Source organism: Oncorhynchus keta, chromosome 5 (assembly GCF_023373465.1).
Source record: "Oncorhynchus keta strain PuntledgeMale-10-30-2019 chromosome 5, Oket_V2, whole genome shotgun sequence".
NCBI classification, from domain to species: Eukaryota; Metazoa; Chordata; class Actinopteri; order Salmoniformes; family Salmonidae; genus Oncorhynchus; species Oncorhynchus keta.
This window is the reverse complement of record NC_068425.1, coordinates 735,275-762,491: the sequence shown is the minus strand read 5'-3', so window position 1 is coordinate 762,491 and position 27,217 is coordinate 735,275. Positions and strand designations below refer to the sequence as shown.

General features: G+C 42.0%; 1 protein-coding gene across 2 annotated transcripts in view; it reads right to left on the bottom strand.

Moving 5' to 3' along the window:
* Window positions 1-1,310: 1,310 nt before the first annotated feature.
* Window positions 1,311-27,217, bottom strand: part of kctd13 (potassium channel tetramerization domain containing 13) — a 28,803-nt gene continuing 2,896 nt past the window's right edge. For both annotated transcript variants that reach the window (XM_035770561.2, XM_035770562.2), the window contains exons 2-7: window positions 19,254-19,515; window positions 16,696-16,865; window positions 15,039-15,128; window positions 14,642-14,694; window positions 8,431-8,626; window positions 1,311-2,860 (exon numbers count right to left, since the gene is read on the bottom strand). In XM_035770561.2, coding sequence (XP_035626454.1) covers window positions 2,624-2,860; window positions 8,431-8,626; window positions 14,642-14,694; window positions 15,039-15,128; window positions 16,696-16,865; window positions 19,254-19,488 — 981 coding nt within the window. In that variant the 5' untranslated portion in view covers window positions 19,489-19,515 and the 3' untranslated portion in view covers window positions 1,311-2,623. The remainder of the gene's footprint in view (window positions 2,861-8,430; window positions 8,627-14,641; window positions 14,695-15,038; window positions 15,129-16,695; window positions 16,866-19,253; window positions 19,516-27,217) is intronic.

Sequence of the window (27,217 nt, the reverse complement as noted above, 5' to 3'; positions counted from 1 at the left end):
ATGCACTGCATAACTTAATGAAGCTGGTGGCCACACCAGATACTGACTTTCTTTTGACCCCCCCCCTGTTCAGGGACACATTATTCAATTTCTGTTAGTTACAGGTCTGTGGAACTTGTTCAGTTTATGTCTCAGTTGTTGAATCTTATGTTCATACAAATGTTACATTTGCTGAAAATAAGCGCAGTTGACCGTGAGGATATTTATTTTTTTGCTGAGTTTAGCTAGCTAAGAGACAAAGAACACAATCAAATTACAAAAATCTCTAACTGAATGGATAAGCAGAATTGTTAATAAGAATGATCCAAATGAAAAGCTATAGAAATGAAATCTTAATATAATGAGATAATGATACGAGACTTAAAGGCTAGTATGGCTACAATCAAGTTTACAGGACATGTATCGGGTAGGAAGTTGAGCGGAAGTGGGCGTTGCAAAAGGTCTTAGACCCTCGCAAAGAAAAGGGCAACTCATGACGTCAGTAATCTCCAGGTTGGCGCTCTGAAATTCCGAGATGGATGACCGTTCAAAATATTTCTCGAGTTCAGTAGTCTTGAACGCACTGAAGTTGGAAGTCTTTCTTTTACACCTGCTATGTTAGTTTCGTCACTAGTTAACAGCCACAAAAATGGCTAAACCCCACCTCTCTACAATTTATCTTCTTAATTTTATTTTAAATTTAACCCAGTGCATGATTTAGGCAGGAGCTCATAGGAGCAAAGTACCGGAACCATAACATTTCTACTGCTTGAGCTTCTGTTCCTATTATAGAATCTCAGCAAACGTATTGTGGAGCTCCTTCACCTAAATGTAAACAGTACCGTCATCCAAAATGAGTACCTGAAACTATTTCAGTCCAAGTCAAGCACTGACCTGACATTTACACACTGCAAACCTTATGCCTAAACTTAAATTAAGACAAAAAGCTAGCCAATTTTGACTTTGTGGCTGTGTAATCTAGTGTAAACCGTATGTTTGGCATTACGAGTTTCCTAGAGGGGCATATTTTTTAAATGTAACCTTTATTTAACTAGGCAAGTCAGTTAAGAATACATTCTTATTTACAATGACGACCTACACCAGCCTAACCCGGACGACGCTGGGCCAAGTGTGCGCCGCACTACGAGACTCCCAATCACGGCTGGTTGTGATACAGCCTGGATTTCAATAATATAACGCGGCCCTTCTCGTCATTCACCTGCATTAATGGAAAGGTGAATGCATATTCATTCATCTGTCCATTCGAGAAGATTAAGAGGACAGGAAGAGTGGGATTTTCCACTCGCTCCAACACACAAAACACCAAGATGCAGGGTTCAGATTTTTATTGAGAATGTTGATGGTCCATAAAATATCTAAAACCCCAGATAGTTACAATATCACAAAGAACATTTGACGGGGGGAAAAAATTGTTTGCACATCTTGGCAGACACTATGGGATGTTTTTCTTGACCCAGATTAAGCCCCTAATCCTGGATTAAAAAAACATTCTTTGCAAATGCATTTTATTCCAGGACTGCCCCAAACTTTTTGTTATAGGATTAGGATGTGAGATTTACCTGCCAGATTACATGCGTCTATGGGTTAACAAGTGTCCAATAACCCCTGGGACATAAACACTTCCCAGGTTCAGATCACTTCCTTCATTTCACCTGTTAATTTTTTTTTGTGATCAGACTAGTGCGAGGAAGGAATATGTACCAAATTGAATACAAAGACTTAAACATGATTTTTAGAGAGACAAATAAAGCCCGATTTCACCATCCGACAACATGAAATCCTGTTTCAATTAGGCACGGTAGCATCATGGACAAAAAAAATATTAAAACATGATTTAGCAAGTCAATGTGTACACATGAACTCACATGGCAGTTAAACATGATCATACGTGACATTGGATGAGCATGGCATCAAGTGTCGGTTAGGAAAGTGATCAGTGCATAAACTGGTCAAAATATCAAATCAGATCAGCACCCTCAACACATACAATTCCCACCAACATCTATACAGAATAAATAATAAATAATGTATTTAAAGTTATATAAAAAGGACAAATTAACCAAATAATAATAAATAGAGACAAATACATACAACAGTAATCAATTCAAAAGGAATAAACATCCAGCAATGCTCAGCAGTCTCATTGTCTCTAACCTACTACCACCACCTCACTCCACCATCCCGGTTCCCTTTCAGTGCAGTTAAAGTACCTTAGTTGAACCAGCGAACCCCTCCATCTTCCAGTCACATCACCACCACCCAAACCTGGTCGGGAGATAGCCCAATCTAGCCCCTAGGTATTTGCAGACCTATGCTGTGGTCCAATTCTCTCTACCTTTCTCCCATAATTGTGCACATCCATTAGTGTATTAGTCCCACCTTTTGGGTTAGGGGTTGTTTTCCCCAATCGGGCACCAAAAAATAATAAATATCTCAGTCCTTGATAATAAGCATCTTTAAGTCCCACATCTGCTTCCTTATATAAGAACCTGTACCACCCCCCCTACTAAACATCCGCCCTAACCTCTCCATGCAAAACCCCGCCGCCAAACAACCTGTATCTTTACCCTGCCGCCAACTCCCTCTCTTTATCCTCTCCTTATCCCCACAGTTCACTCTTTTCTCAGTCCTTATACACAGTCTGTTGGCCGTGCCCTCTCTCGTCGTGCATGATATGCCTCCTTACGTGGATCCTCCTCACCCTTCGGTCCCCTGCGCTGGCCCCCTCCTCCTCTGATTGGCTGGCCCCAGGCGATGATGACTCCAAAAGGGCCACGCCTCCCGGGCCAGAACCACGCCCATTCTCATAGATGAGGATGTTGAGGGTCTCCTCAAAGATGCGGGCTTCAGGAAACTCCACCTGACAGGGAGAAGGAAGAGCAGGACACAGGGAGGCAAAGAATGGGTAGAGAATTAGAGAATTCTATATTATAGAGAATTCTATATTTAAAGTGCCTTTGGAAAGTACTCAGAATCCCTTGATTTTTTCCAACCATTTTTTACATTACAGCCTTATTCTAAAATGTATTTTTTTTTTTTTTTTTACCTCAATCTACACACAACACACCATAATGAAAACAAAAACAGGTTTAGAAACTTTTACTAATTTAAAAATAAATAAAGTTAAACATTTACATAAGTATTCAGACCTTTTACTCAGTACTTTGTTCAAGCACCATTGGCAGTGATTAAAGCCTCCAGTCTTCTTGGGTATTACGCTACAAGCTTGGCACACCTGTATTTGGGGAGTTTCTCCCATTCTCTGCAGATCCTCTTAAGCTCCGTCAGGTTGGATGGGGAGTGTTGCTGCACAGCTACTTTCAGGTCTCTCCAGAAATGTTAGATAGGGAGACATGTCCACTCCTGCGTTGTCTTGGGTCCATGCTTAGGGTCATTGTCCTGTTGGAAGGTGAACCTTTGCCCCAGTCTGAGGTACTGGGCGCTCTGGAGCAGGTTTTCGTCAAGGATCTCTCAGTACTTTGCGCAGTTCATCTTTCCCTCGATCCTGACCAGTCTCCCAGTCACTGCCGCTGAAAAACATCCCATCATGATGCTGGCAACATGCTTCACCGTAGGGGTTGTGCCAGGTTTCCTCCAGACGTGACGCTTGGCATTCAGGCAAAAGCGTTCAATCTTGGCTTCCAGAGAATCTTGTTTCTCATGGTCAGAGTCTTTAGATGCCTTTTGGCAAACTCCAAGCGGGCTTATGCCTTTTACTGAGGAGTGGATTGCTCAGTTTGGCCTATCCAACTCTAGGAAGAGTCTTGGTGGTTCCAAACTTCTTCCAATTAAGAATGTTCTTGAGGACCTTCAATGCTGCAGAAATGTTATGATACCCTTCCCCAGATCTGTGCCTGGACACATTGCTGTCTTGGAGCTCTACGGACAGTTCCGCCGAATTCATGGCTTGGTTTTTGCTCTGACATGCACTGTCAACTATAGGACCTTAAATAGACAGGTGTGTGCCTTTCCAAATCATATCCTATCAATTGATTTTACCACAAGTGGACTCCAATCAAGTTATAGAAACATCAAGGGTAAACCGAATGCATCGGAGCTCAATTTCAAATCTCATAGCAAAGGGTCTGAATACTTATGTAAATAAGGTATCAGTTTACATTTGTAAAATTTTCTTAACTCGTTTTCACTTTGCCATTATGGGGTAGTGTGTAGTTCAATTTTGGAATAAGGCAGTAATATAACTAATGTGGAATAAAACTAATGGGGTCTGAATACTTTCCGAAGGCACTTTACCAATTAAGTAGGGGGAAAAAAAGTGTTCACACCCCTTTACTTTTTAAACATAATTAAATTGAGATGTTTTGGTCACTGGCATACATACAATGCTCCATGTCAATGTCAAGTGGAATTGTTTGTTGGAAATTTTTTGAAGAATTAATAAAAAAATAAAAAAAGGGTAAATGCCTTGAGTCAAGTGTTCAACCCCTTTGTTATGGCAAGCCTAAATAAGTTCAGGATTGAAAATGTGCTTAACAAGTCACATAAGTTGCATGGACTCATTGTGTGCAACAAGTGTTTAACATGATTTTTGAATGACTACCCCACACATTCCAATTAACTGTAAAGTCAGAGTCGAGCACTGACTTTCAAACAGACTCAACCACAAAGACCAGGGAGGTTTTCCAATGCCTTGCAAAGAAGGGCACCTATTGGTAGATGGGGGGGGGGAGCAGACATTGAATATCCCTTTCAACATGGTGAAGTTAAATCACACTTTGGATGTTGTATCAATACACCGAATGACTACAAAGATACAGGCGTCCTTCCTAAAATCAGTTGCCGGAGAGGAAGGAAACCGCTCAGGGATTTTGCCATAAGTCCAAAGATAGCTGTTTTCAAGTTTGAGTTTACTGGCTGTGATAGGAGAAAACTGAGGATGAATCAACAACATTGGAGTTACTCCACAATACTAACCTAATTGACAGAATAAAAATATTTCAAAACAGGCACTAAAGTGATACATCAAAGCAATTGGTAAAGCACTTTACTTTGTGTCCTGAATACAAAAGTGTTACGTTTGGGGTAAATCCAATACAACCACATTACAGACTACCACTCTTCATATTTTCAAGCACAGTGCTGGCTACATCATGTTATGAGTATTAGGGATGGGCGAAACGGCATACAAATCATACCTACATTTTTTCGAACTTATGGCTGATTCACGATATACACTATATATCCACATAATTTGTCACCTGCTTGTCAAACATTCATTCCAAAATCATGGGCATTAATATGGAAATGGTCCCCCTTCGCTGCTATTACAACCTCCACTCTTTTGGGAAGGCTTTCCACTAGATGTTGGAACATTGCTGCGGGGACTTGCTTCCATTCAGTCACAAGAGCATTAGTGAGGTCAGGCACGGATGTTGGGCAATTCGGCCTGGCTCTGTCAGCGTTCCAATTCATCCCATACGTGTTCGATGGGGTTGAAGTCCAAGCTCTGTGCAGGCCAGGAAAGTGCTTTCAAAATGATCGACAAACCATTTCTGTATGGAGCTCGCTTTGTGCACGGGGCATTGTGATGCTGAAACAGGAAAGGGCTTTCCCCAAACTGTTGCCACAAAGTTGGAAGCACAGAATCATCTAGAATGTATGCTGTACATTAATATTTGTCTGGCCTTATTCTGGCCCCCCAATGGTGGAACAAACTCCCTCACGACGCCAGGACAGCGGAGTCAATCACCACCTTCCGGAGACACCTGATACCCCACCTCTTTAAGGAATACCTAGGATAGGATAAGTAATCCTTCTCACCCCCCTAAAAGATTTAGATGCACTATTGTAAAGTGGCTGTTCCACTGGATGTCATAAGGTGAATGCACCAATTTGTAAGTCGCTCTGGATAAGAGCGTCTGCTAAATGACTTAAATGTAAAATGTATTTCCCATCACTGTAACTAAGGGGCCTAGCCTGAACCATGAAACAAACTCAGATTTGTCCGTCGGACTTCCAGATGGTGAAGCGTGATTCATCACTCCAAAGAACAGGTTTCCACTGCTCCAGAGTCCAATGGCCACGAGCTTTACACCACTCCAGCTGACACTTGGCATTGCGCATGGTGATCTTAGGCTTGTGTGCGGCTGCTTTGGCCATGGAAATCTATTTCATGAAGGTCCCGACGAACAATGCTGACAGCTGCTTCCAGAGGCAGTATGGAACTCGGTAATGTGTAAATATTTGTATGAACATAGTAAGATTCCACAGACAGGTGAATAACAGAAATTGAATAATGTGTCCCTGAACAAAGGGGTGGGGGGGGTTCAAAATCCAAAGTAACAGTCAGTATCTGGTGTGGCCACCAGATGCATTGAGTACCACAGTGTATCTCCTCATGGACTGCACCAGATTTGCCAGTTCTTGCTGTGAGATTTTACCCCACTTCCACCAAGGCACCTGCAAGTTCCCGGACATTTCTGGGGGGCATGGCACAAGCCCTCACCCTCCGATCCAACAGGTCCCAGACGTGCTCAATGGGTTTGAGATCCGTTGAGATCGCCTGCAATGACAACAAGCTCAGTCCGATGATGCTGTGACACACCGCCCCAGACCATGACGGACCATCCACCTCCAAATCGATCTCGCTCCAGAGTACAGGCCTCGGTGCAACGCTCATTTCTTCGACGATAAATGTGAATCCGACAATCACAAAACCGCAACTCGTCAGTGAAGAGCACTTTTTGCTAGTCCTGTCTGGTCCAGCAACGGTGGGTTTGTGCCCATAGGCAATGTTTTTGCCGGTGATGTAAAACAGGTCCTCACCAGACAACAGGCCTACCAGCCCTCAGTCCAGCCTCTCAGCCTATTGAGGACAGTCTCAGACTGATGGAGGGATTGTGCGTTCCTGGTCCAACTCTGGCAGTTGTTGCCATCCTGTACCTGTCCCGCAGGTGTGATGTTCGAATGTACTGATCCTGTGCAGGTGTTACACGTGGTCTGCCACTGAGAACGATCAGCTGTCCGTCCTGTCTCCCTGTAGCGCTGTCTTAGGCATCTCACAGTACGGACATTGCAATTTATTGCCCTGGCCACATCTGCAGTCCCCATGCCTCCTAGCTGGTGGCATGCCTAAGGCACGTTCACGCAGATGAGCAGGGACCCTGGGCATCTTTCTTTTTGTGTTTTTCAGAGTCAGGACACTGAAGAGGCCTTTCTACTAAGTTTTCATAACTGTGACCTTAACTGCCTACTGTCTGTAAGCTGTTGGTGTCTTAACGACCATTCCACAGGTGCATGTTCATGGTTCACTGAACAAATATGGGAAACAGTGTTTAAATCCTTTACAATGAAGATCTGTGAAGTTACTTGGATTTTTACGAATTATCTTTGAAAGACAGGGTCCTGAAGTTTATTTGTGGCTGAAATAGCCAAAACCACTAAGGGGTGTCCACATGCTTTTGTATATATAGTATATTTAGATCTCATGTTTTTGTGTAATGCTTTGTTGTACAAATAACTGTCAAATACACTGCATTTCAAACAGTCAGCAATAATCTAATGAATTCAGGGTTTGTGAAATTATACCTAGGCTAAATATAAGCCAGCAGCATTTACCACCCTGCATCCCACTGCTAGCTTGCCTCTGAAGCAGGGTTGGTCCTGGTCAGGAGACCAGACACTGCTGGAAGTGGTGTTGGAGGGTCAAAAAAAAGATATCCTAATGCCAGTGAATGGGGACATTGCCCTGTTTAGGGTGCAGTCTTTCGGATTGAATGTTAAACGGGTGTCCTGACTTTGTGGTCACTGGAGATCCCATGGCATTTACCATAAGAGTAGGTGTGTTAACCCCTTAGCACAGGCAAAATCCTAGAAGATAACCTGGTTTAGTCTGCTTTCCACCAGACACTGGGAAATGAATTCACCTTTAAGTAGGACAATAACCTAAAACACAAGGTCAAATCTAAACTGGAATTGCTTACCAAGACCGTGAATGAGTGGCTGAGTTACAGTTGACTTAAATAGCAAACCCTGAAAATGGTTGTCCAGCAATGACGGACAACCAACTTGCCAGAGCTTGAATAATTTTGAAAATAATAATAAAATGGGCAAATGTTATACAATCCAGGTGTGGAAAGCTCTTCAAATGTATCCAGAAATACTCACAGCTGGTGAGTATTCCAAAGGTAATTCCAACATGTATTGACTCATCTAGCCAAGATACCGTTTTTTTTTTGTAAGTATGAATTTGTGAGACTTTGAAACAAGAGTACTTTACGTCGTTACACAAAAATGTAAATTAAATCCATTTGAATCCCACTTTAACAGCAAAATGTGGAAAAAGTCAAGGGGTGTAAATACTGACGGCACTGTATATCCTAGCATTTACCTAAACCCTGATGTTGCTAGCCTCCATGTTAGTGTTTTAGCTGTGGAAGCTCAGAGTGAAATTGGTTTAATTGGGCTTACCTTGGTCTGTTTCTTCTCAGTGGCGTAGACAATGGATGTGCAGCACACCTCAGCGATCTTGCGGCCCTCACCGTAGAAGGACCAGCAGCAGATCTCGTCCCCGAGCACGTCCTTGACAAACAGGACACGCCCGTTGAAGCGCAGCCCCAGTTTATCAAACAGCTCAATGTTTTTCAGCAGGTTGTCGTCCGAGTTACTGAAGGAGAGGGAAAAGCAAGGAGTTGGGTCAATTCCTAAGACAGCACCATTGTCAACATACACATGCAGAGAGCATGAGATCCTGACTTGAGATGCATCACCCCTTGGCAACAATGCCTGACATGCATGAAACACTGAAATCTCAAAGTGAAATATTTGGTTTTACATTTCTCAGAGTAGGCAGTAACTAATGTAACTTTTTTGTTGCTTAGCTTAATTGTGGCAGTGCTTGCTAAAATAGAGACTTTGAGCATGGAATCACCTATAAAATCAACAGCAGCTATAACATGACTACCTATTGGATATACCTAAACTCCTGGGCAATGTTCCCTCTAAGCTGCACACACGCGGCCACGCAACTCTCTCAGGATTTTCGCGCAGAACAAATGCTGGCCCGTGCAAGATTGAACTTAAACTAAAAAGGGGCAACTCTAGTGTACACATTTCCTTAAACAGATCGTTTCCTTCTAATGTGGGAATTGTGATCAAATCAACAAAGTATCAGCCACCTTAAGCTTGAGTCAGTCATTTTGATGTAGTAGGCGGTCTTTCAATCATCTGCTGTCAAATATGTGCTTTTGAGATCAAAGAGCAGATTTTGCAACCCTCACCTTGCACATTTGTTGATATTCTTTGCTATTTTGCTAGTTATTTGCCAAGTTATAGCATTTTTTAGTCAGCAATGGGAGAGTGATTGCGTCCAATAAAAGCACAAAACGTGAACATTTCTTGCCATCTTTTAAAAGAGAGTCAGGTAAGAGCTTAGATTTTGTCTTAAAAAACGTTGCATTTTGAGACGGGCTTGAATATGCAAAAAGAAGCCAATAGGCAGAAGGTAGCCTACATTGTCTGATTCTCTATTGTATTAATAAAATTACTTTGATTTTGTAAAATTTGTTTCTTGCATCATACAAACGCAATCGCCTAGAACGCAATTTCCAGTCACCTATTACGCCCTGCATGTTTTTTTAGTCTCATGGAATGTAGGCCGACATTGAACACATAGTAGGCTAAAAGTCATTGCTATGTAAAGCTCCGCCTTATCTCAGCTCACTGGTCACCATAGCTCCAGCAGGAATATTTAACTGGTCATCCCCACCTTTGGCTTCCTTTCTATACAGTTCTCTGCTGCCAATGACTGGAACTAATTGCAAAAATCATTGAAGATAACTCCCTCTCTATGTCTCCAACTTTAAGCGTCAGCTGTCAGAGCAGCTGTACAAAGCCCATCTGTAAATAGCCCATCAAACCAACTACCTATCTCATCCCAATATTTGTTTGTTTTTCTGCTCTTTCGCACACCAGTATTTCTACTTGCACCTCATCTGCGCATCTATCACTCCAGAGTAAATTGCTAAATTGTAATTACTTCGCTACTATTGGCCTACTTATTGCCTTACCTCAATTTTGTACACATTTTTCTATTGCGTTATTGACTGTACGATTGTTTATCCCATCAGCAATTGTGTTGTTTTTGTCGCACTGCTTTGCTTCATCTTAGCCAGGTCACAGTTGTAAATGAGAACTTGTTCTCAACCGGCCTACCTGGTTAAATAAAGGTGAAATAAAATGTTCATTAAATAAAGAACGCAGAGCAGCGGTTTATTATGGATATCCTTCTCCCCATCTAAGCTATTGTTGTATCAACATGTTTTGACAATCCAGGGTAACTCCAAGCAGTTTAATCATCAACTTCCTCAATTTCCACATTATTTATTGCATGATTTAGTTGAGGTTAAAGGTTTAGTGAATGATATGTCCCAAAAATAATGCTTTACATTAGAGAAATACTTAAGGCTAACATATTCCTTGCCACCCACTCTAAAACTAACTGCAGCTCTTTGTTAAGTGTTGCAGTAATTTCAGTTGCTGTAGTAGCTGACGTGTGTAGTGGTGAGGCATCAGCATACAAAGACACTGTGGCTTTACTCAAAGTAGGTGGAATGTCGTTAGTAAAAATTGTATAAAGCAAGGGGCCAAACAGCTACCCTGGGGAATTCCTGATTCAAACTGGAATATGTTTGAGAGGCGTCCATTAAAGAACACCCTCTGTGTTCTGTTAGACAAGTAACTCTTAATCCACATTATAGCAGGGGGTGTAAAGCAATAACACAAGTTCTTCCAGCAGCAGAGTATGATCGCTAATGTCAAAAGCTGTACTGAAACTGAAGTCAGCCCACACAATCCTTTAATCATCAATCTCTCTCAGCCAATTAGTCATTTGTGTAAGTGTTGTGCTTGTCGAGTATCCTTCCATATAAGCGTGCTGAAAGTCTGTTGTCATTCTTTTTCCTGTGAAACCAGCATTGCATCTGGTCAAACACCATTTTTCCCAGAAGTTTACTAAAGGTTGGTAATAGGCTGATTGGTAGGCTATTTAAGCCAGTAAAGGGGGCTTTACTATTCTTGGGTAGCGGAATGACTTTAGCTTCTCTCCAGGCCTGAGGGCACACGCTCTCTAGTAAGCTTAAATTGAAGAAGTTGCGATATCGTCCGCTATTATCCATAGTGATTTTCAGACCCCGGTGGGTTGTCATTGTTGATAAACAATTTTTTCACCTCTTCCACACTGACTCTAAAATCAATAGTTGTTTAGTGGTGTTAGATTCTGGATGAAACTTGGAACATTGTTATACGCAGAAGCATAGCATATAAAGGAGTGAAAGAGACTCGTTTTCACATCAGAAGTTAATCGTTATCTGTAGAAGACAGATGGCTTTGAAATGTGTTGGGTGTATGGGAAGAAGTCACAAGATTGCTATAGGGGAAGCGGACGGACATCTGTGGATTAGGTGAAGGAGGGGTTGAGATCAGATCGGTTCCCCTGGAGGGAGAAATGGTTTATTACCCTATTAACCTGTTCCGGTCTAACCATTATATGTAAGGATTGGAGACAAGGAGGAGGGCCTAAATTGGAGTATATATATATATATATATATATATATACAGTTGCAGTCGGAAGTTTATATACACTTAGATTGGACTTACGACACTTAGACATTCATACACTTAGACATTTTTCAACCACTCCACAAATTTCTTGTTAAACTATTGTTTTGGCAAGTCGATTAGGACATCTACTTTGTGCATGACAAGTAATGTTTCCAACAATTGTTTACAGACAGATTATTTCACTTATAATTCGCTGTATCACAATTCCAGTAGGTCAGAAGTTTACAAATACTACGTTGACTGTGCCTATGAACAGCTTGGGAAATTCCAGAAAATGTCATGGCTTTAGAAGCTTCTGATGGCATCATTTGAGTCAATTGGAGGTGTACCTGTGGATGTATTTCAAGGCCTACCCCCAAACTCTGTGCCTCTTTACGTGACATCATGGGAAAACAAAAAGAAAACAGCAAAGACCTCAAATTTTTTAGACCTCCACAAGTCTGGTTCATTCTTGGGAGCAATTTCCAAATGCCTGAAGGTACAAAGAATAGTACGCACGTATAAACACCATAGGAACACGCAGCCGTCACACTGTTCAGGAAGGAGATGCGTTTTGTCTCCTTGAGCTGAACGTACTTTGGTGAGAGAAGTGCAAATCAACCTTGAAGATGCTGGAGGAAACGGGTATAAAAGTATCTATGTTCACAATAAAACAAGTCCTATATCGATGTAACCTGAAAGACCGCTCAGCAAGGAAGAAGCCACTGCTCCAAAACCGCCATAAAAAAGCCAGACTACGGTTTGCAACTGGCCATGGGGACGAAGACAATACTTTTTGGAGAAATGTCCTCTGGTCTGATGAAACAAAAATATAACTGTTTGGCCATAATGACCATCGTTATGTTTGGAGGAAAAAGGGGGATGCTTGCAAGCCGATGAACACCATCCCAACCGTGAAGCACGGGGGTGGCAGCATGTTGTGGGGGTGCTTTGCTGCAGGAGGGACTGGTGCACTTCACAAAATAGATGGCATCATGAGGACAGAACATTATGTGGATATATTGAAGCAACATCTCAAGACATCAGGAAGTTAAAGCTTGGTCGCAAATGGACAATGACCGCAAGCATACTTCCAACGTTGTGGCAAAATGTCTTAAGGACAAAGTCAAGGTATTGGAGTGGCCATCACAAAGCCCTGACCTCAATCCTACAGAAAATTTGTGGGCAGAACTGAAAAAGCGTGTGCAAGCAATGAGGCCTACAAACCTGACTTAGTTACACCAGCTCTGTCAGGAGGAATGGGCCAAAATTCACCCAACTTATTGTGGGAAGCTTGTGGAAGACTACCCGAAAACATGACCCAAGTTAAACAATTTAAAGGCAATGCTACCAAATACAAATTGAGTGTATGTAAACTTCTGACCAACTGGGAATGTGATAAAAGAAATACAAGCTGAAATAAATAATTCTCTACTATTATTCTGACATTTCACATTCTTAAAATAAAGTGATGATCCTAACTGACCTAAGACATGGAATTTTCACACATAAAGGATTAAATGTCAGGAATTGTGAAAAACGGAGTTCTGTCTGACTTTGGTATCATAACTGAGAATGGGATAAGTGATGATTTTAAATAATTTTATCTCAACAGGTTTTTTATTTGAGAGAAACAGTGGTTTAATTGACCCTGGTCAGTCAAGCGACTGCTCTACCCTCTACCAAGCCTCTAGCCGGCTGGTTAACGCGTCTACTTCTAGTGAATTGGTTTCATTTCAACAATTTACTACTTGTGATGTACTAGATGCCTTGCTTAAGATTGATGATTGATACGCTTAATCCATTTTTGCTGTAGCTCTACAACCAATTGCGGAATCATTAACCATGTGGTGACCTTGAGACCTAAATACTTATTGTCCTCTTTTTAAACTTAATTGCCTAGCTAAAAGATTCAAATCATTGATTAATTCTCAACTAATAACTTTCTTATCTTTGAAATGTATTCTAAATGTTTTAGACCAGGTCATGGCACTCTCTGCTGCATCCCTAGTTACATGTATAAATGATGTGGGTAACAGGATGGATAAAAGGCAACATTGTGCGGGCCTCTTCATTGACCTATCAAAGGCCTCCGATACTGTTGATCACTCATTGCGAATTGTGAGGCTTTCCTCAATTGGCCTGCATGTAATTGGTTTACAAATGACTTTTAAAAAAACCATGTGAAATCTGGACATAACGAAAGGTGTACCACAGGGGTCGATTCTGGGTCTGTACTTTGCAATATGTTTACATTAACAATTACTTTTCTGTAAAAAAAAAAATGTACCTGCACTTGTATGCCGCACCAATGATACTGTCGTGCGTGTATGCCATTGCCCCCACGGTTGACCAAGCGCTAATCGGAACTACAGCATGCTTTCATTATATTACAGAAAAACTGACCTGAAATTAGTATTACATAAATTACATAAAAATTAGATGATTTAAGCTTATGTACTTTGGATGGTTCTTATACTGATCGTGTCCCTGCTTACAAATATCTGGGCATCTGGATAGGTTGAAAAGCTGTCTTAAAAAGCATATTGATGAGTTAGTTAAGAAGTTGAGAATACAAATGGGCTTCTTCTATAGAAAGCGGATTATTCAGTTGACGTTCCTATCGATCCTAGACTATAGCACTGTGCTTTGATACCGGCGACAGTTTTAGTACTCATCACGGCATTCTCTACCAGGCAGTTGTTTGGCCCTCTGATGTGATGTAAGTTTGAATCATTGCCATGTTTGAATTTATAAAGATCTTTTACAAAAACTCCCTTACTAAATCATTACTAAACTTTAGACATGAGTTACCACACCTCGGTCTCAGGGATGCCTAACTGGAAATTCCTTTGGTCTCTACTGAGTTAGGTAAATCAGCTTTTAAATTTTCCTCCACCTTATTTGTGGAACAATTTTCAAAATGTTCTTAAATTTGATGTTTTGGGACCTCTAGGGGAATTAAGAAACCTGATTGTTCTCTTTCTGCTTGCATTTTGATGTGTGTATTTTCTATCATTTCTGTAATTCAAGGCTCATCTGAAAAAGACGCATTGGTCTCAGAAAAGAAAATAAAAAATACCTGGTGTACGAATACTTGTTGTTCCCTCTGTTGTTCTGTAGTTTTACTACAGGCTGTGGGAGACAGGAAACATTAGTACTAATTTAACAGTAGCAAATAGAGCATTTTTTATTACATTTGTTTTGAAAAGTTAAACTGCTGAAAAATGTTGGGTGTCCAATTGAATAATAATTTTTGCTTGTATAGCGCTTTTCAGACACTTTACACAAAGCAATAAAAAAAATCTAAACTCAAATAGACTTAAAAATCAGTATAAGAGCTAAAGCTAAGCAATGATACCAGAGCTAAGGTCTGAGATCAAAGTAAGCATTTCAAGTCAAACCAGTATGCCATCTGTCATGAACAGCCTTCCTACCTATACCAGTCTTCCCTCCCACTTTCTTTCTATGCCTCTCACCTTCCTGCAGGTGTTTATCATTCTCTGTTCTTCTTTGGTTGAGGTAATCATGGGAATACGGCAAACCCCCTCATAGACATCCCTTTGTTTCTGTGGGACATCAAAGGCATTTGATTCACATGAACATCGGACTCACACTATGGGAGGCTGACACTTTGGGCTGGGTATTCAACACACAAACATTGGGATCCAATGTAAGCATTGGAGATTGTATGTGCATAATAGTTGTTTGACTAACATACAGTACATTGCACTTTGAAAGCCTTTTGATAAGACTTACAGATTTAGCTTAAAGACAAAAAAGAGCGAAGGACTAGAGGTCGACCGATTAAAATCGGAATGGCCGATTAATTGGGGCCGATTTCAAGTTTACAACAATCGGAAATCGGTATTTATGGGCGCCGATTTTCCCCCCAATTTTTTTTATATACCTTTAACTAGGCAAGTCAGTTAACACATTCATATTTTCAATGATGGCCTAGGAACGGTGGGTCAACTGCCTCGTTCAGGGGCAGAATGACAGGTATTCACCGTGTCAGCTCGGGGGATCCAATCTTGCAAACTTACAGTTAACTAGTCCAACGCAATAACAACCTGCCTCTCTCGTTGCGCTCCACAAGGAGACTGCATGTTACGCGAATGCAGTAAGCCAAGGTAAATTGCTAGCTAGCATCAAATCTTCTTATAAAAGAATAAATAAATAAATAAATCTTCTTATATCTTATAAAAAAATAAATAATCATAATCACCTGTTAACTACACATGGTTGATGATATTACTAGATATTATCTAGCGTGTCCTGCGTTGCATATAATCTGACTGAGCATACAAGTATCTGACTGAGCGGTGGTAGGCAGAAGCAGGCTCGTAAACATTAATTCAAACAGCACTTTCGTGCGTTTTGCCAGCAGCTCTTCGTTGTGCGTCAAGCATTGCGCTGTTTATGACTTCAAGCCTATCAACTCCTGAGATGAGGCTGGTGTAACAGAAGTGAAATGGCTAGCTAGTTAGCGCGCGCTAATAGCGTTTTAAACATCACTCGCTCTGAGTCTTTGAGTGGTTGTTTCCCTTGCTCTGCATGGGTAACACTGCTTCGATGGTGGCTGTTGTTGTGTTGCTGGTTCGAGAGAGGAGAGGGACGGAAGCTATACTGTTACACTGGCAATACTAAAGTGCCTATAAGAACATCCAATAGTCAAAGGTTAATGAAATACAAACGGTATAAAGAGGAAAATAGTCCTATAATTCCTACAACTTAAAACGTCTTACCTGGAAATATTGAAGACTCATGTTAAAAGGAACCACCAGCTTTCATATGTTCTCATGTTCTGAGCAAGGAACTGAAACGTTAGCACATATTGCACTTTGTTTTTGCATTATTTAAACCAAATTGAACATGTTTCATTATTTATTTGAGGCTAAATTGATTTTATTGATGTATTATATTAAGTCAAAATAAGTGTTCAGTATTGTTGTAATTGTCATTTCAATTTTTTAATTTTTTTTATTGTCCGATGGAAATCGCTATCGGCTTTTTTGGTCCTCCAATAAATCGGTATCGGCGTTGAAAAATCATAAAATCGGTCGACCTCTATGAAGGACATTTAATTTTACTGATACTCAATGATAATTTGCTATGGGTCAGTCTGGGTCTTACCTGCATGGCAGAAGTGCAGTGCTGGACTAGCCCCTGGACCCTGTAGTACTGAGCCTCCTTCAGAACTTCCTCCAGCTCTCGGTGGGACTCCGGAAGCGGTACCGAGCCGTCCCGCATAAAGTTCAGCACCAAGCCAAAATGGCGACCACACCTGTCCAGCACTACCCAGCCTAAGAAAGAGGAAAAATATTGAGTGAGCACTGATAGGCAAGAATCACTCATCTAAATTTCACATTTTTACATGTGTCAATTGCTTTAGGAATTCTTGAGGACATTGATAAAAGAAAAAAGGTAAATAAGTCACATCCCGTCACACGCTGCAAACAGGAGTAAATGGAGAGCACCGTTATTCAGTCGTTGATATGGGTGTAACCATTTGAAATATCAAAACCAGTGCAGTAGCACACAGCACAAAATTGCCCTCTGAGCCACCATAAATCACAACATTCTTCAACTGGTTGTTCAGTACAGCATTGTTTCCAATAAATTGAATGATGCACACCGTTATGTCCTGCTGAACACAGCCCAGTGTTTCCAATCCATTCCTTTGGCCCCCATAAGACTACATGTTTTCTTCCAGCATTAGCAAACCTGATTCGCAACATTTGTGACCATTAGTTGCACAAAGTGTGGTAGTGCTGGACAGGAACAAAAATGTGCAAGCCTGCGTGATCCTAGAATAAAATATTGGGAAACACTGGCATACATAAATAACACACATACAGTTGAAGTCGGAAGGTTACATATACACCTCAGCCAAATACTTTTAAACTCAGTTTTTCACAGTTCCTGACATTTAATCCTAGTAAAAAGTCCCTGTCTTAGGTCAGTTAGGATCACCACTTTATTTTAGGAATGTGAAATATCACAATAACAGTAGAGAATGATTTATTTCAGCTTGTATTTCCAGTGGGTCAGAAGTTTACATACACTCAACTAGTATTTGGTAGCATTGCCTTTAAATTGTTTAACGTGGGTCAAACGTTGCATGTAGCCTTCCACAAGCTTCCCACAATAAGTTGGGTGAATTTTGGCCCATTCCTCCTGACAGAGCTGGAGTAACAGTCAGGTTTGTATAGGCCTCCTTGCTCACACATGCTTTTTCAGTTCTGCCCAAAAATGTTCTGTAGGATTGAGTTCAGGGCTTTGTGATGGCCACTCCAATACCTTGACTTTGTTGTCCTTAAGACATTTTGCCACAACCTTGGAAGTATGCTTGGGGTCATTGTCCATTTAGAAGACCCATTTACTACCAAGCTTTAACTTTCTGACTGATGTTGCTTCAATATAACCACATAATGTTCTGTCGTCATGATGCCATCTATTTTGTGAAGTGCACCAGTCCCTCCTGCAGCAAAGCACCCCCACAACATGATGCTGCCACCCCCATGCTTCACGGTTGGGATGGTGTTCTTCGGCTTGCAAGCCTCCTCCTTTTTCCTCCAAACATAACGATAGTCATTATGGCCAAACAGTTCTATTTTTGTTTCATTAGACCAGAGGACATTTCTCCAAAAAGTCAGATCTTTGTCCCCATGTGCAGTTGCAAACCGTAGTCTGGCTTTATGGCGGTTTTGGAGCAGTGGCTTCTTCCTTTCTGAGCGGCATTTCAGGTTATGTCGATATAGGACTTGTTTTACTGTGGATATAAATACTTTTGTACCCGTTTCCTCCAGCATCTTCACAAGGTCCTTTGTTGTTGTTCTGGGATTGATTTGCACACCAAAGTACGTTCACCTCTATGAGACAGACAGTCTCCTTACTGAGCGGTATGACAGCTGCGTGGTCCCATGGTGTTTATACTTGCGTACTATTGTTTATACAGATGAACGTGGTACCTTGTAAATTGCTCCCAAGGATGAACCAGACTTGGAGGTCTACATTTTTTTTTCTGAGGTCTTGGCTGATTTCTTTTGATTTTCCCATGATGTCAAGAAAAGAGGCACTGAGTTTGAAGGTAGGCCATGAAATACATCCACCTCCGATTGACTCTATGTCAATTAGCCTATCGGAAGATTCTAAAGCCATGACATAATTTTCTGGAATTTTCCTTGTTTAAGGGCACAGTCAACTTAGTGTATGTGGGGGGTTCTCAGGGGTGTGGTATGGAATTAATGTATTCTTAATTCTTCCTGGGGGTCTTGGAAGGAGGGTTTGGGTTCACATTCTTTGGCCTGGTAGTAGATTGGTAAACATGCCCTTGAGCAGGGCATCGAGCCTGGATTCTTCTGTGTGTCGCTCTGAATGGGAATCTGTTGGATGACTGGTATGATGTAGTTATTGAGCGGCTTCATAACAAGTTTACTGTATATTTCAAATATTGTATAAAACATTAAAAAATGTACTTAGTATGTAAACTTCTGACCTACTGGAATTGTGATAGATTAGTTCACTTATAATTCACTGTCTGTAAACAATTGTTGGAAAAATTGTGTCATGCACATGCCAAAACTATAGTTTGTTAACAATACATTTGTGGAGTGGTTGAAAAATGAGTTTTAATGACTCCAATCTAAGTGTATGTAAACTTCAGACTTCAACTGTAGGTCCATACTTACCCTCTGAATCTATGGTGACCTCTGCTCCTCCATTGCACATGCTCCTCAGTAAGCTGTCCTCTTTGCTCAGGGTCTGTACTGTGGTGTAATGCAGGGAGCCCCCAACATTCAGCTTCACATATTTACTCCCCGCCAGACCACCTCCAACCCCCTTCTCCTCGCTGCAATGGCCAGAGGCCTGGGTGGCGAGGATGGAGGCAGCTGCCACACTCCCTGCGGAAGCCTCGGCAGACATCAGGCGTGCTTGCAGTTACAGAAGTTTCTGATTTAAAAACAGGAGACCTCAGTTGGGGGATGTGATTTCAATTGAATTATCAAAAACAAATATCAGTCAACAAACATAAATTAGGTGGATGTTATGGGTGTAATGGTACACGGGGACCTCTGAACAGACAGCACCGTGAACCCGAATGAATACATCAATTGTTTTAATTCAAAATGAAAACACTAGGCCTACAGGCTATGCCTACACTGCATTGTAGGCCTATTGCCTCTTGAGTAAATCTGAGAAGAAAGAAAAATTTAAGTTAAAACTAGAGCCGATGGGCACGTTGTAGTCAAAGTTCTAATCTTAAATTGGTGCATTTCAAACTGTCCTTTTGTGAGGCGCAGCTGGGAACTAGTTCGGTATTGTGGCGAGTGGAAGAATCGATAATCCAGAATTGAAGAATCCTCCATTGTTTAAATCTCCAGTTTGGGAAAACATTGGCTTCCCAGTAGATTAGATTACAATGGCGGTGGACAGTTGTGGATAAAACATTAACAGTAATTCGCCACGGACAACGAGAACAGTCTATACAGCTGCCAACACCACAAATATGTTGACAGATTTATGCCAACGTCACCCAGAGCAAGAAAAAGGCAAAAAAACATGGTCATTCAAGCAGCCCTTGGCAGCTGATTCTGACCGGGCTAAAGAAATTACAAGAGCGAAGGATAAGCTGTGTTTACAATTTTTACAGTCTTTAGTTTATAGCTGTTGATATGCTCCCATTCCCTATGGTTGAGAATAGGCGGTTTCAGTATGGAGCAAGATATCTGCCAAAAGGTTGAAAGTACAGTCGTGGCAAAAAGTTGAATGACAAATATTAATTTCCAAAGTTTGCTGCTTCAGTGTCTTTAGATATGTCTCAGATGTTACTATGGAAGGCTTTTATTGACAATTACATGAAGTTGATGCAAAGAGTCAATATTTGCAGTGTTGACCCTTCTGTTTCAAGACCTCTGCAATCTGCCCTGGCCACATCCTGACTGATGGCAGCCCATTCTTGCATAATCAATGCTTGGAGTTTGTCAGAATTTGTGGGGTTTTATTTGTCCACTCGCCTCTTGAGGATTGACCATAAATTCTCAATGGGATTAAGGTCTGGGGAGTTTCCTGGCCATGGACCCAAAATATCAATGTTTTGTTCCCCAGGCCACTTAGTTATTACTTTTGCCTTATGGCAAGGTGCTCCATCATGCTGGAAAAGGAATTGTTCGTCACCAAACTGTTCCTGGATGGTTGGGAGAAGTTGCTCTCGAAGGATGTGTTGGTACCATTCTTTATTCATGGCTGTGTTCTTAGGCAAAATTGTGAGTGAGCCCACTCCCTTGGCTGAGAAGCAACCCCACACATGAATGGTCTCAGGATGCTTTACTTTTGGCATGACACAGGACTGATGGTAGCGCTCAACTCGTCTTCTACGGACAAGCTTTTTTTCTGGATGCCCCAAACAATCGTAAAGGGGATATAAATCAGAGGAAATTACTTTACCCCAGTCCTCAGCAGTCCAATCCCTGTACCTTATATCAGTCTGTCCCTGATGTTTCTCCTGGAGAGAAGTGGCTTCTTCGCTGCCCTTCTTGACACCAGGCCATCCTCCAAAAGTCTTTGCCTCACTGTGCGTGCAGATGCACTCACACCTGCCTGCTGCCATTCCTAAGGAAGCTCTGTACTGGTGGTGCCCTGACCCCGCAGCTGAATCAACTTTAGGAGAAGGTCCTGGCGCTTGCTGGACCTTCTTGGGCGCCCTGAAGCCTTCTTCACAACAATTGAACCGCTCTCCTTGAAGTTCTTGAGGATCCGATTTAGGTGCAATCTTACTGGCAACAAAATCCTTGCCTGTGAAACCCTTTTTGTGCAAAGCAATAATGACGGCACGTGTTTCCTTGCAGATAACCATGTTTGACAGAGGAAGAACAAATGATTCCAAGCACTACCCTCCTTTTGAAGCTTCCAGTCTGTTATTCAAACTCAATCAGCATGACAGAGTGATCTCCAGCCTTGTCCTCGTCAACACTCACACCTGTGTTAACCTTGTGACTAGGGGGCAGTATTTTCATTTTTGGAAAAATAACGTGCCCGTAGTAAACGGGATATTTTGTTGCTAGAATATGCATATAATTGACAGCTTAGGATAGAAAACACTAAAGTTTCCAAAACTGTAAAAATATTGTCTGTGAGTATAACAGAACTGATGTTGCAGGCGGAAGCCTGAGAAAAATCCAATCCGGAAGTTTATCACAAATCTTCAATAATGTTCCAACTGGAGAATTCCCTTGTCTGTAAAATTGCAATGGAACGCAAGCTAACTATCACGTGAATGCACGTGGTCAGCTAATGGCACTCTGACTCATTCCCCTCTCATTCACTCCCACTTCACAGTAGACACATCAAACAAGGTTTGATGTCCAATATGACCCCATAGACACTGTTTGATAGGGAATGAGTAGAAAAACTACAAACCTCAGATTTCACACTTCCTGTTTGGATTTTTTCCTCTGGTTTTGGCCTGCCATATGAATTCCGTTATAGTCACAGACATCAGTTAACCCGTTTCAGAAACTTCAGAGTGTTTACTATCCAAATCTACTAATTATATGCATTTTCTAGCTTTTAGGCATGAGTAGCAGGCAGTTTAATCTGGGCACCTTTTTATCCAAGCTACTCAATACTGCCCCCCAGTCCCACAGAAGTTAGTTGCTTTAGAGCATCCAGTTTCATTTCCAAAATAAAATGTCCAAAGCTTGTTTTAGAACTGCATTCAATAATAACGTGATACCAGTAGCTGGCGAAGTATAGGCTTGGGCCTTGAGCAAATGACTTGACACAGAATAGCCTTGCCTAGAATAACTGCTTGAGCTGCAAAAGAGAAAGTAGACTGTTTTTGCAAACTGAAAGAGCAAACCATTGCATTTAACCATGGCAAGGTGACTGGGAATGTGGCCGAATACAAACAGTGTAGTTATTTCCGCCGTAAGGCAAACAAACAGGCAAACGGTCAGTATAGAGACAAAGTGGAGTCGCAATTCAACGGCTCAGACACGAGACGTATGTGGCAGGGTCTACGGACAATCACAGACTACAAAACGGAAAACCAGCCACGTCACGGATACCGACATCTTGCTTCCGCATAAGCTAAACACCTTCGCCCGCATTGAGGATAACACAGAGCCACAGACGTGGCCCATTACAAAGAACTGTGGGCTCTCCTTCTCCGTGGCTAACTGGAGTAAGACATTTAAGTGTGCTAACCCTCGCAGGGCTGCCGGTCCAGATGGCACACCTAGCCGCGGCCTCAGAGCATGCGCAGACCAGCAGACTGGAGTGTTTACGGACATACTCAATCTCTCCCTATCCCAGTCTGTTGTCCCGACATGCTTCAAGATGTCTACCATTGTTCATGTACTGCGGGATGCTGGCCTTCTAGGCAGAGTTGCAAAGAAAAAGCCATATTTCTGTCAAGTGTGTATTCTTTTGCCGATCTTAAATCTTTCATTTTTATTGGCCAGTCTGAGATATGACTTTTCTTTGCAACTCTGCCTAGAACGCCAGCATCCCAGAGTCACCTCTTCACTGTTGATGTTGAGTGTGGTGTTTTGCGGGTACTATTTAATGAAGCTGCTAGTTGAAGACTTGTGAGATGTCTGTTTCTCAAAACCAGACACTAATGTACTTGTCCTATTGCTCAGTTGTGCACCGGGGCCTCCCACTCCTATTCTGGTTAGAGTCAGTTTGCGGTGTCTGAAGGGGTAGTACACAGCGTTGTACGAGATCTTCAGTTTCTTGGCAATTTCTCGCATGGAGTAGCCTTCATTTCTCATAACAAGAATAGACCATTACAGGCCATTTGAGTCTGTAATCGAACCCAAAAATGCTCAAGATACTCAACTAGTCTAAAGGACAGTTTTATTGCTTCTTTAAATCAGAATCGTTTTCAGCTGTTTTAACAAAATGATCAATTAGCTAAAGTTTATCATTTTAAAAAGGCTAACAACCGCCATTGAAACACAGGAGTAATGGTTGCTGATAATGGGCCTCTGTACACCTATGTAGATGTTCCATTAAAATATCAGTCGTTTCCAGCCACAACAGTGATTTACAACATTAACAATGTCTAAACTTTTTTTTTTTTTTTTTTTAAAGGGACATTTTTTTTGTTGCTTTTCTTTCAAGAACAAGGCAAGTTCTAAGTCACCCCAAACTTTTGAACGGTAGCGTATATTTTTGTGTTTTTCAGAGTCAGTAGAAAGGACACTTTTAGTGTCCTAAGTTTTCATAACTGTGACCTTAATTGGGTACCGTCTGTAAACTGTTGGTGTCTTAGCGACCGTTCCACAGGTGCATGTTCATTAACTGTTTATGCTTCATTGAACAAGCATGGGAAACAGTGTTTCAACCATTTTACAATTAAGATCTGGAACGTTATTTGGATTTATACATCTTTTAAAGACTGGGTCCTGAAAAAGGGACATTTTTTTGTTGTTGCTGAGTTTATATCAATCGGTCGACCTCTAATATAAATGTGCCCACTTGGAGATCTGATAGCATTTCTGATTGGCTTAACGCACCACCACTAGTAATGTTTTATTCACCTCAAACAGCAAGCAAACAGTATGTTTTTACATCCATTGAGAATTACAATAGTTCCTCAAAGTATTTGAAAAATCTTTCCAGCTCTCTCTCCCTTTTTATAACCACTCGGTGTGAAAGGAAAAAAATGTCATGCTCTGATCCAGTGGAAAAGCCATGAAATAGGCTTCTTATCAGTGCTCGACGTGGACTGAAAACGGTTCCGGAACTCATATTGGGTGCTGGTACTGTTTATACACTGCTCCAAAAAATAAAAGGGAACACTTAACACAATGTAACACAATGTCAATCACACTTCTGTGAAATCAAACTGTCCACTTAGGAAGCAACACTGATTGACAATAAATTTCACATGCTGTTGTGCAAATGGAATAGACAACAGGTGGAAATTATAGGCAATTAGCAAGACACCCCAAATAAAGGAGTGGGTCTGCAGGTGGTGGCCACAGACCACTTCTCAGTTCCTATGCTTCCTGGCTGATGTTTTGGTCACTTTTGAATGCTGGCGGTGCTTTCACTCTAGTGGTAGCATGAGACGGAGTCTACAACCCACACAAGTGGCTCAGGTAGTGCAGCTCATCCAGGATGGCACATCAATGCGAGCTGTGGCAAGAAGGTTTGCTGTGTCTGTCAGCGTAGTGTCCAGAGCATGGAGGCGCTACCAGGAGACAGGCCAGTACATCAGGAGACGTGGAGGAGGCCGTAGGTGGGCAACAACCCAGCAGCAGGACCGCTACCTTCGCCTTTGTGCAAGGAGGAGCACTGCCAGAGCCCTGCAAAATGACATCCAGCAGGCCACAAATGTGCATGTGTTTGTTCAAACGGTCTGAAACAGACTCCATGAGGGTGGTATGAGGGCCCGACGTCCACAGGTGGGGGTTGTGCTTACAGCCCAACACCGTGCAGGACGTTTGGCATTTGCCAGAGAACACCAAGATTGGCAAATTCGCCACTGGCGCCCTGTGCTCTTCACAGATGAAAGCAGGTTCACACTGAGCACGTGACAGACGTGCAAGAGTCTGGAGACGTTGTGGAAAACGTTCTGCCTGCAACATCCTCCAGCATGAACGGTTTGGCAGTGGGTCAGTCATGGTGTGGGGTGGCATTTCTTTGGGGGGGGCCACACAGCCCTCCATGTGCTCGCCAGAGGTAGCCTGACTGCCATTAGGTGAGACCATATGCTGGTGCGGTTGGCCCTGGGTTCCTCCGAATGCAAGACCTCATGTGGCTGGAGTGTGTCAGCAGTTCCTGCAAGAGGAAGGCATTGATGCTATGGACTGGCCCGCACGGGAACGGTCCCTAGACCTGAATCCAATTGAGCACATCTAGGACATCATGTCTCGCTCCATCCACCAACAGACTGTCCAGGAGTTGGCGGATGCTTTAGTCCAGGTCTGGGAGGAGATCCCCCAGGAGACCAGCCGCCACCTCATCAGGAGCATGCCCAGGCATTGTAGGGAGGTCATACAGGCACGTGGAGGCCACACACACTACTGAGCCTCATTTTGACTTGTTTTAAGGACATTACATCAAAGTTGGATCAGCCTGTAGTGTGGTTTTCCACTTTAATTTTGAGTGTGACTCCAAATCCAGACCTCCATGGGTTGATACATTTGATTTCCATTGATAATTTAATAATAATATTTCATTAATTCAGATCTAGGATGTGTTATTTTAGTGTTCCTTTATTTTTTTGAGCAGTGTATTTAGGTGCAGGAGCTCCACAATACTTTTGAGCTAATAGCTCAAGCAGTACAAAATGTGAATATTTTATACAATGTTGCAAGTTAGCTAGCACAAGCTTTTGGCAAGACCCAAGTTAATAGTCAATACAATGTTTCAAGTTCACCTGCAGGCTGCACATTTTGGGGGGAGGGGGGACCAACTGGGGCTTTATGTAGGCAATTTTTACATAGATAGCAATAGAAGTTCAACCTAAAAGTATCATTTTCATTTAATTTGGATAGAATTGATTAACTACGACAATGATTTTTAGATATGAAAACGTTATAAATTAAACGGTTTCACGAAAATGTGCATATGAAAACCATAACTGGATCGGTAGAAAAACAATTTGAATTCCACATGAGAAAGGTTGGAGACTCCTCGTGTAGCTTTATTATTGGAAACTTCTGGAGAATAATGGCAGAATATGTGAAAGCCAGCAGGAGAATAGTTGGGTCAGGTTACATTTGTTTTCCTTCTGGTTACCGAGATCTCTAGGGCCCTTGAGGAATCAAACCGTAAGCGTAAAGCATCAAACTATTATTAAAACACATAGGGTGTGTCTACATATGGAAAAATATCAGTTTAAAAATGGACAAATTGAAATTCAGTCGACCACAACTTTTGTTTTTAGTTGGGGACAGCCCTTGTCCTCGGTTGCAACACTCACAACAGAGTTACAAACTTCCACTGGAAGCAACGTCAGCACAAGAACTGTTTGTCTGGAGCTTCATGAAATGGGTCTCCATTGGCCGAGCAGCCGCACACAAAAAAGCCTAAGATCACCACGCGCAACGCCAAGTGTCGGCTGGAGTGGGGACTCTGTGCTTCCAACATTGTGGCAACAGTTATGTGAAGACCCTTTCCTGTTTAAGCATCATAATGCCCCCGTGCACAAAGCCAGCTCCATACAGAAACGGGTTGACAAGATGTGGAAGAACTTGGCTGACCTGCACAGAGCCCTGACCTCAACCCCATTAAAAACTTTGGGATGAACTGGAACGCTGACTGCGAGCCAGGCCTAATCGCCCAACATCAGTGCCCGACCTCAGTAATGCTTGTGGATGAGTGGAAGCAAGTCCCCGCAGCAATGTTCCAACATCTAGTGGAAATCCTTCCCAGAAGAGTGGAGGATGTCATAGAAGCAAAGTGGGGGGGACCAACTCCATATTAACGCCCATGATTTTGGAATGAGATGTTCGATGAGCAGGTGTCCACATACTTTTGGTCATGTAGTGTATATAGAAAGCACTTGCATTATATAAACAGTTCAGACAAGTAGTTAGCCATCCTGGCTTTAGATACTTTAAGTTAGAGATACTGCACTCTAGCCGAGTAGGTAACATTAGCTAGCTAGCGATCCCTCTACCTTCGTCAGAAACCT